The sequence below is a fragment of the Apis mellifera genome, linkage group LG4, assembly GCF_003254395.2.
Source record: "Apis mellifera strain DH4 linkage group LG4, Amel_HAv3.1, whole genome shotgun sequence".
Taxonomy (NCBI): domain Eukaryota; kingdom Metazoa; phylum Arthropoda; class Insecta; order Hymenoptera; family Apidae; genus Apis; species Apis mellifera.
Window position 1 is genome coordinate 2,608,489 of NC_037641.1, and position 10,955 is coordinate 2,619,443.

At 33.1% G+C, this 10,955-nt stretch overlaps 1 protein-coding gene across 2 annotated transcripts in view; it reads left to right on the forward strand.

Annotated features, from left to right (window-relative positions):
* LOC551746 (transcriptional activator cubitus interruptus) overlaps positions 1-10,686 on the forward strand; it is a 175,939-nt gene extending 165,253 nt beyond the window's left edge. For both annotated transcript variants that reach the window (XM_624133.6, XM_006558182.3), the window contains exons 5-12: positions 565-833; positions 5,108-5,362; positions 6,043-6,207; positions 6,296-6,460; positions 6,782-7,204; positions 7,482-8,015; positions 8,103-8,360; positions 8,450-10,686. In XM_624133.6, the coding sequence (XP_624136.4) occupies positions 565-833; positions 5,108-5,362; positions 6,043-6,207; positions 6,296-6,460; positions 6,782-7,204; positions 7,482-8,015; positions 8,103-8,360; positions 8,450-9,904 (3,524 nt within the window). In that variant the 3' untranslated portion in view covers positions 9,905-10,686. The remainder of the gene's footprint in view (positions 1-564; positions 834-5,107; positions 5,363-6,042; positions 6,208-6,295; positions 6,461-6,781; positions 7,205-7,481; positions 8,016-8,102; positions 8,361-8,449) is intronic.
* The last annotated feature ends 269 nt before the right edge of the window (positions 10,687-10,955 follow it).

Genomic DNA, 10,955 nt, shown 5'->3' on the forward strand with positions numbered 1-10,955 from the left:
CATACGAAGGGATTGGACATGTGTGTATATCGGCTTGTGAAATCAGCACTGTTCGCACGAATAATTCCATGTTAACTTTTTCCCCTCTCTGTCGGCGTTGTAACGGTATCGGCTTTCGGCTTTCTACAACGGTCAGCTTGATTTCCTTGTAATTAATTATCGTGAAAGCGCGCTCCGGGCATGGGAGGAACGTATGCAACGTTTGATACGATAAGATACACGACTCGGTTGTTGGTATTGCGTTCGACTTTTATTCGAGATGTTAATTGGGAGTGACGAGTTAAGTCGTCAGAAGGATTATTCGTGTTTCTTGATGTTGTTCCGTTAAGTTGGATGCTCATAGGCTTATATCGTTATATCATATGCATTTTATGAATGTTTAAATTAAAAATTCTTGAAATTAAGATTTTTTTATTTCTGGCTAATTTTTTATTTTTTATTTTTATTTCTATTTAAATTCTGTTTAGAAGTATTCTTGTTAGATTTTGATAAAAGAAATAAAAAATTATATTTTACCTCTTATACACGTGTTATTAATTTTTTAAAATTATTTTTCTGCTACAGCAATGAGCCCAGCTTTGGGAATGCACCCGGGAATGGCGCCTCATTTGCAACAACTTCAGGCGCATCTTTTGAGGAGTGCAGCGGCCGCAGCGCTTCTACCCCATGCTCATCCCCTACAACCCCCTGCACCACCTCCACCACCACCTCATCCACACCCTCATGCCCACGGATTATCGCCGCATTCGCAGTTGTACCCAGGCGTGCCACCCCATTCTACAGCCTCAGCAACCCTTGGACCTCACGGGGGAGGTTTACCGCCCAAAACTGAGGTAAGAATAGAATTTTACGATTTTCAATATTAATCTCGATATTAATTAAATCAATTTTAATATTTTCCAATTTTCAAATAAAATCGTAATCTTGTCCACCTTATTCTTAAGAAATATGAATTATTTAAATTATTTTAAAATCTAATATAATTTGAAATAAAAATAAATAATTGTTAGTAATTAATTACTGATATATTTCTCATATTTGAACAGTAATTATTTACTATTTTTAGAATAAATCATTCAGATTAACTAAATTCCTTAGATTTCAAATAATACTAACTAATGTTTAATTTTTAATAATTTTAATAATTTTTAAGAATTATAATACTATAATAATCGAAGTTTAATCTTAATTATCCTAAAAATTATGAATTTTTATACAATTATTATTATCCTATAATCTACGAGAATAAATAACTCTTTGTCAATATATTTCTCACATTATTTTAATCTTTCAAAAAAAAAAATCATATCTACTCCCATATAAAACGATCCAATATCTCAGGCTCCAATATCTCAATATCCAATATCTCCTACTAAAGGTGTCCGTTCAATTGTTCTTATACAAAAACAATTCTTATAAAACAACTAATCGACTATTTCGACTTCTTCTGAGGGAAGCCCACTGTCCAAGTGACGCTCATAGAGCCCTCAAGGGATCTCGAAGACTTCTCAGCTTCATCCTTGCGGCACGCAAGGGAGGGAGCAAAGGGGGAGAAAGAGAAAAAGATTGGGTTACCCTCGCATGGTCCTCGGGTTACAAGCAATCTCGCGCACATTATTTCGCCAGATTCCACCCCCGTCCACCTGACCATCGTCCTTTATCTTCTTCCTCCTTCTCTTCCCTTTCTCCTTCTTCTCCACCTCCCTTTCCACTCACCTAGGATTCTCCTCTTCTTCTCGTTAATCGCGGTCCACGTGTATCACAAGCTTCTTTGTTAGTCTCCCTGTTCCATTATGGCGACCTCCTCGAATCCACGTTTCTAGCCGGCATTCTGTTTCTCCTGTTTGCTCTGATTTATTTACATCCGCACGCGGCGTTTTCATTTTCTACACGACACGCCGCGTGTCCGCACGCTGTAAAGTTTCATGATCCTGATTGCATCGACTCGCGTTTCTCCCTGCGTTCCTACTATCGTGCAACGCTCCGCGTTCCCACACCGAGAGGTGATCGATGGATTTATAGGGACCTCGTAATCGAGAGCTTCTTCCCCCTTATTTCGCGTGGATTAAATCTGATGGATGGCCTGGAAACGCTACTTTCAGAAACGTGAATCCTCATTTCGCGACATCTTTATGCTTTATGCGTCGATGTAAAATAAATCTATTTCTATAATCGAGTGTTATACGTTGGATACGAAAATTTGTCTGAAAATTTATTATTTCAGATATAAATATTGATACATTCTTGTATAACGCAATAGACAAATTTTGAGTTATATTTAAATCTTGTTGTATTTTGGCAAGAAGAAAATTTCTCTTTTAAATAATGGAATATACATATTCATCTTTATTTAATTTTTTTTTGAATATCGAAAGAATAAAATCAACTTTTTCTATAAAAATTAATGAAAAAGAGGATAATTAATTCGCGATTTCGAATCGAATTAATAAATAAACAAAAAGTTAGAAATTTATCGTGAAACTGTGATGGCAGAAAGCGAATCATGCAATAAGAAATTTTTAATAATAAATATGCAATGAATATTGGATTTGGAATATTGAATTTGTATATATTGAAATATAAATATGATTATATTTACGAATATAGAGATTTTGTTGTATATTAATTTTATATGTTGTATATTAATATGATATGCCATTCAAATGAAATATAATAAACTTTTAGACTAGAATTAAAAAATAGATTTTTGATAACTAATTTAAAAAATTATATTAAAATGAAATGATATCAAAATTAAAATGTAAAAATTTAAAATTCAAATTTTAGAAAATCGATATTTATTGCTTTTATTCGATTTTCTATTTTCTCATTTTAATCTCTACATTGAGTTTCTTATCTTGTATGTAGATGAAAGATTGTTGGTTTAACATGAGCTATTGCTGCTACTGTTTACTATAATCACATATGTTTTATTGTATTCATCGATGTGGATGCGATAAATTTCTCGATTGGACAACTTAATTGAAGGAAATTCCAGTAAAGCATTCACGCGTTTCTCGGCATACAAGCAATATAGCAACTACGGCGTATCGTCGAAAGTTCCTTGAAAGTGTTAATGATCTCTATCTACGTTCTAGTATATCTTCCTTGGGCTACCAGAAAGTGCTAAAAGTTTTCTCCAGGAACGTTTGCCTAATACCTTCCTAACCTTGAAACTATCATCCGAGTGTTTCCTGTATTTCTATTAATTTTAATGTTGCCGATTGTCAACTTAAAAAAAACTTGCAGACTTCGATACATCTATCATCAGAATATTGTATAATAATAGAAAAATATTAGGTTGGAAAGAAAGTACTTGCGATTTTTAACTATTAAATTTAAATGCATATATCTTAGCTCAAATAAAACTTTATTAATCAAAATAAAGACCATTGCAATCAATGCACTTTTACCAACGAGAAACAAGTTTTGTTATTCCGATTGAATAAAATTTTGGAGTCCTGAAATTGGAATAGAAAAATTATTCGAATTTGCTTCTTGTTTATTATTTCAACCTTCTGAGAATAATTAATTTGAAAATAAAATTAATATCACATTTTTACAGAGCGAAAAATGCATTTTAAAATTATATGCAAAGTCAATGCAATTTAACATCAACTTAATCGAAAATAGAGCATTTAAAATCAAAATACCAAAAATTGTAAGAACTTTCTTTTCAACCTAATATTAAGATTAAATAAAAATTAGAAATTAAATTATATCTATTTTTAAATTATATCTATTTTAAGATTTATTTATTAGATTCATATTATCAATTTGTATTTTATTATAATTTATAATACATAATCCAATTTAAAAATTTTAAGACAATTTATGTTTGCTTTAAAATAGGCAAAAATTACAATGAAAAATAGAAAGGAATATCATTAAACTTAATGATTTTTTATCTATAATCCACCAAAAAAAAAAAAAAATTATTAAAATTCTAATCTAAACTTTCCAAACACAATTAACAACATTCTAAAATATACCTGCAATGTCAAAAAACAGATTCTAACAATATTTTTCCAAAATTCCTTTATATCATTTTAAACATCCTACAACAAAGCTTCTTTCATACTAATTCAAACACTCTCTTGTTCCCTTTATATTATTAAATCCTCGAACCACTGTTCAACCTTCCTTTCCATTTCGCTTCCAATTTAACACGAGGTACAAACCGCAACGTGGGCGGAGATATTCAGAACTACGTCTGTATCATAACGCAGAGGCGCAACCATCGGTTTACCAGGGCAAGCAAATCGATCGATCGGCAATGTTGGTACGCGATAATTGCGAGATCGCGTGCAGATCGTGTGTCACGAGGCGCTTCGAGCACTGGCATCTCTTGAAAGCCGGTGTTTGTTCCAGAAAATCGTTAACCTAGTGTCAAAGATCGTCGGATACCTACCTTCTGAATTCCTCGAGCGATCTAATTAGCATCTGCTATCGGTGGCTATCGAGTCGATCGTAATTGCTCGCACGGTGTGAATTGAGCCTTGATATACGTACACGGATCGTGATTAATCTTTTTTACTCCGTGACGCGAGAAATTATAGTGAATTTTACTCGATTTAACATTGGCGTGTAATTGTCGTGTTGAAAGTGAGAAACGAACATTGGACGAAATCCAAGCAAATTAGATTAATTAAGATTGACGGGATTATATCTAGTCATTCACGCGATTTTGTATCGCTAATTAAATCTAATTTTGTTTTTGATTAAATATCGATTTGAATTAAATTCTTCATATCCTTTGGATTTATGTTTGCAATATACTTTTATTTATTTTTCCAAATACTTTATATATTTTATATATCATATAATATATAATATATTTAAATAGATATAAATTAAATAAATAAATGTAGCAATTTAATTAGAATAAAAATATCGACGATATAATAATGTTGTTAATATGAACAATGTGTTGTTTATATTTTCATCATTTTTAAATCGTGTTTCCTTTATTCCTTGACATGCACCGAATTTCTCCGCACGATTTTTTCGTGTACCCATCTATCACGTAAAAACGGAATTGGTCGATTTCTGAAAGTGGATAATGGAAAGAGAGATTGGTAATCATCTGTTATTATCGCGATTGCAGAGCGCTGAATCGTGCAGAAAAGCGTCGGAATCGACGACCAGGTCGGTGACGGCCGAGGCGGATACATCTTCGAGGAGAACTTCAACCAAGGTGAAAAGGGAACCTGCGACGACCACGACGAACGCTACGACGACTACTGCGCCACCGACTCATCCCCAAGGGCTCAGCCCCAGTGAAGATCTTCGAGACGAGCCCGGTGACTTTATCGAGACGAACTGTCACTGGAGAGATTGTGGTCTTGAATTTCCAACCCAGGTTAGAATTTGAAATTTTTATATCGTTCTTTAATTTATAACATTTAATTACATTTCACATTTCATTTTTAATCTAAATCACAATTTTTATTCGTATTGATTTATATTGAATTACTTTTAATATCTATTTATAATTCAATTTTATTTTTATATTTTTATAAATAATTAATTCATCTTTCATTTTTAATCAATATATTAAATATTTTATAAATAAAAATAAGAAAAAAAATGTTATTAAATTTGTTTGTCAAAATTCAAAATAAAAGAAACAAATATTAGGTATAAATTGAATATATAGTTGTAAGAGAATATTATTTCAAATATTATTTCAAAGTAAGAATTTAAATATTTTAAGCGATTTTTGTAAATATTTTATCTTGAATTTTATAATATTTATTTTATATAAGAAATTATGCGACTATTATATTCTCTTCGTCTTTCATATGATGTTTTACAAAATATCTATTATATTAAAGATTTTTCGACATTGTACTTTTTTATAAAAAATAACAAATTGTATCGATTAAACAATTTTTATAAAAACATTTTTTCTTAGAGATATTTTATCGTATACTTAAATAGAATTAACATTCTGTACATCGAAATTAAATTATATTATAATTTATTATATAATTAATTATTATTGTAAAGTCTAAAAGACATGATTGTATCTATTTATAGGACGATTTAGTGAAACACATTAACAATGATCACATACATGCAAACAAAAAGAGTTTCGTTTGTGGCTGGGAGGAATGTTCAAGGGAAGAAAAACCATTCAAGGCACAATATATGTTGGTAGTGCACATGAGAAGGCACACCGGAGAAAAACCTCATAAGTGTACAGTCAGTATACTTTAAACTTTAAATTTAAAATCAGTAATGTATGAGTTAAACGAGTTTAATGTCGATATTATAAATTTTAAAATTACAGTTTGAGGGATGTTTCAAGGCATATTCACGTTTGGAAAATCTCAAGACGCATCTCAGGTCCCACACTGGAGAAAAACCATATACTTGTGAATATCCTGGTTGCAGCAAAGCATTTAGTAACGCCAGTGATCGTGCGAAACATCAAAATAGAACTCATTCCAACGAGGTATATAATTATTAAATATAAAAAAAATTATTAAATCTAAATCCCTTGAAAATTCAATAACAATTATTTTTCAGTCTATTATAATATTCAATATGATATATTATCATATGATAATATTCAAAAATGTACAAAGATTTTTTATAATTATAAAATATAATTTATCTATAATTCCATAATTAATTTCTAATAAAAATGAACTTCATATAATTTCATTATATATGAATAAACTTCTTTAAATAGTGTTTTAGTGTGATTATAGTATAGTCGAAAGGCTTAACATTCCTGAAATTAATATTAATTATATTTAAATATGATTTGCAGAAACCGTATGTCTGTAAAGCTCCAGGCTGTACGAAGAGGTATACCGATCCATCATCCCTGAGAAAACACGTAAAGACTGTACATGGTGCAGAATTCTACGCCAATAAAAAGCACAAAGGAGGCGGTGGAGATGGCGGAGGAAGTGACGAAGCAGGTGCAGGTGGTCACAGTCCTAGCAGAAGCGAGGATCTTCATCCGAAGACGCCTAGTTTGTCTAGCCCTAGTGTAAAATCTGAAAGCGAAGCTAACAGTCCACCTAGCATGATGCAACAGCAAGGTAGCCCATTGGTTGGTGGTTGCAACGATGAAGTTGCTGGTGTAGGTACATTAACTGGCGATGGTGTGGCTCTGGCCGAGGAACCTTGGAATGAGGAACCTGATGACTTGGACATTGCTGATCTGCCAGTTGCTCTTCGTGCCATGGTAGGTTTCATACAATAGGATATTTGATTTATGTGCACATTATCGACGTAAAATATTGAAACATGACAATTCTCACTCAAAGAATATAATAAATGAATCATCCTAAAAAAATTAATAATAAATAATATCCAGAAAAATTAATATCATAAGTATATATACTTAGAAAAATAAAAATAAAATAAAAAATATAATAAATATTTTATAAATCATTATAAAATATTAATATTTATAATAAAAAAATTATATTATATTAAATTGTCTATTTCTAATTCCATAGGTTGGCGGAATGGAGTCTCAACAACAGCAACAACCTCCTCCTCCGGCCTCAAGGAATCGTTTGAAAGGCAGATTAAACGCTAAAGGCATGCCAAACCTGCCTGTTAGTGTATCCAGCATGAGAGGAACACGTGGTATGGGTCCTCAAGGCAACATTGGCGATTTGAATAGGAGAATCACTGATCTAAAAATGGAGGGTGGCGGTTCTGCTCGTCAAACGAGTCTATCCGATCTACAACTCAGGTTACAACCTCTGAGCGAGCCTCGAAGAGACAGCAACAGTACAGTGAGCACTTATTACGGTAGTATGAAGTCCACGGATTTCGGTAGTAGAAGAAGCAGCCAAGCTAGCGGAGTCAGTGCTGTTAGAATGGGTCAGACTGGACCTGGAAGTTTCTACGATCCGATTAGTCCTGGAACTTCAAGAAGGAGTAGTCAGATGAGCACCACTTCTGGTAGAATGAATCCACCCAATCTTCAAGGACCTTATTCTACGAGCAATCTTGTTGTTCAAACTCAGAATATGTCTCTCCAAGTTAGTAAATAGATATTCTGTTCCATTTTTTTTATTGATTATAGTGTCTGTTAATAACGAAAAATATTCAATATCTGATGAATTTAGGGAATCCAGGGTATACCAGGAGATTGGAACGGTCCAAGTGGTCATTGTACGCAATTATCCGGTGATCGTCGTATGTCAGAACCTACAAGAGGTCATCAGACTCAAAGAAATTCGCCGCCTGTACCACCTAGACCAAGATCAGCTCAACTTCCAGAGCATCATCCTAATCAAGAGGTTATTCTGGATGAGGTTGGAGAAGGCGAAATGGTGGAGAATAAATTGGTAATTCCTGATGAAATGATGCAGTATTTGAATCAAGTATGTTTCTTTCTTTTTCTCAGAAATTATGTCAATTGATTTTCATAAATATTAAAATTTATTTATTAATTTGATTATTTTTCCCTTAGGTTCAAGCAGGCGGAACTCAAGTCAATTGTCGCAGTCCTCTACCTATTTGTCAATCACCAATTTGCACCAATCCTTTGCATTATCAACGTCAAATACAGCCTACATGCAACTACAACCAATCTCATCAACAAACCTGTTATCCATCATCACAATCTGCTCAACCTTGCACAAATTATCAAAATACCTCGCCATCACCTTATAATCAATGCCCTAGCTCTCGACCTCCTCAATCAAACTCACAATACTGTCCTCCACCAACTTATCCATTGCAACCAAATGGTGGACAAGTTCTTAGCCCAGCAGCAGGTCAAGTCATGTCACCAGGATCTCATTACGCTCCCAGTCATATTAGTGACCAACCTCTAACATCACCAGCAGCTGGTGCTTTAGCGCCTCAACACCCTCCACAAAATCTTCCACAAAATTCTGCTCAACTAACCAGAAATTGTCCTCAGAACCATATGCATCATGGTTATTATCCTAATTACAATTGCCAAGGACAGATGAACGCAAACTGTACTGGAAATCCGAATGGCCAAGTGAATCATCATACGAATTCTGCATGTGCTCCACCCAATCACAACACTATGACTCAACAACAGTGTGTGCAGATGCGTTCAGCTGGCAATTGTCAACAATTATCCTCGCATTGTACCCAACAACCAGTTATACCCAATCAGACAACCATGAGCCATCCTAATACACAATGTGGTCAAGTTGCCAATCAATGTACCAGGCCAATAGTAACACCCAATGGTCAGATGCCTAATTTACACTCTGTACAACAGACCACAGTGCCTAATCAATGCGCTCAGATGTCGCCGCACTGCTCTCAATTAAATATGAATAATCAGGCTAAACCAATTACCAATATGACCAATCTTCAGGGTTGTCAACAACAGGTTCAACAACCAACTACTCCCTGTCTACAAATGGCCAATTGTGCTCATCCCAATAGCGGTCATCGACCAATTACAGACAACACTCTATCCAAGAGAACGTCACCACAATTATGCTCTGCTCAACAAACCAATTGTAGGATGCAACAGCAGCAACACACTTGTACACATAATTGTCAAGCTCGAACTAATCCACCGAATCATCAATATAATTGTAATTGTCAATGGGGTTACGATCAATGTTATCACGAGCAAACTGGTACTGCTATGCCAGAAATTCAATGTAGAGACATCAGTCAATCTCAACAAGGATCTCCCATAAAACCTCCTCAAGGAATGAGACAAGATTCATATAGGAGGACATTGGAATATGTGCAACAATGTAGAAATTGGTCTGGAAATGCTCAGACTCATGAGACAAACGTTTCTAGTTCCACTCATCCAATATCGTTGCCACAGCCATTGCCATCTAGTGCCAATATGGTAGTAAACGACATGACCTCGTCTCTAAGCTCGTTGCTCGAGGAAAATAGATACTTACAGATGATTCAATGAATCTAAATCATGATATAAATATAGAAATATATATATATAAATATATTTTCTATATATAAATATATAAATATATTTTCTATTGCAACTTTTTTATACTATCATTTAATAAGCGCGAGGAATATCGATTCAAACTTTTGTATTTTTGATAAAGACTAGAAGATTTCTTCTATCTCTTCGTTTTTCGAAGAAATGAAATGTATTTTGTATTTGTTGAGCACCAATCGGCAATCGATCACTTAAATTAATTATTATATATAATATACTCGTAGATTATAAATTTATGAATGGATGATATTCTCGGTGATTAATTAATGATTAATTAATATCAATCAAAGTGATTACAAGAAAGTTCAAATATGTTTTTTTTTTTTGCTAATGTTGTTTGTAGTTTCTTTGTATAACGAAGTGCCTTATGGACAAATTAAGCTAAAAACGCATGAGTGTGCAAAATTTTATTAATTTATTATTTTTGGATAATCATATTTAAGATGTTTATCGTCTGAAATTCTTTAAAGCGAAATTTCTAAGAAATTATAGATTTATAAGACTATTGAAAGCACTACGCTTATGCGCGAGATCTTGTTTGAATTGAGAGCTTGTTTGAATAGCACAACAAAAATAATAATAATATACATATATTGCGTGAGAAATTGCGAGATATTTTTCTATATCTTTGTACGGTATTTTTATATCACTTTTTCAAAACGTGCCAACACATGTTTTTATCGTATCGTATTAATTTTACAATGAGTGGTGTACAACGTGATACTGACAATGATGTAATACTTAATATCTAAATATTACACTAAATATTTTTTGTACATGATGACACAAATTGCTATGAATAAGATTAAAGATTAAAAGAAAAACGTAGACGGCCAATATTAGGATATAAACTTTGTAGATAAATCATAGTGATGTAAGATATTAATTAATGCTCATGGACAATGTGCATGATAGTTATTCATTTCGTGAGAATGTATCAAATATGTGTGTGTGCGTATTCGTTGGTATGTGTGACTTTCATAATTAAATTTGGGGGATGTTTATG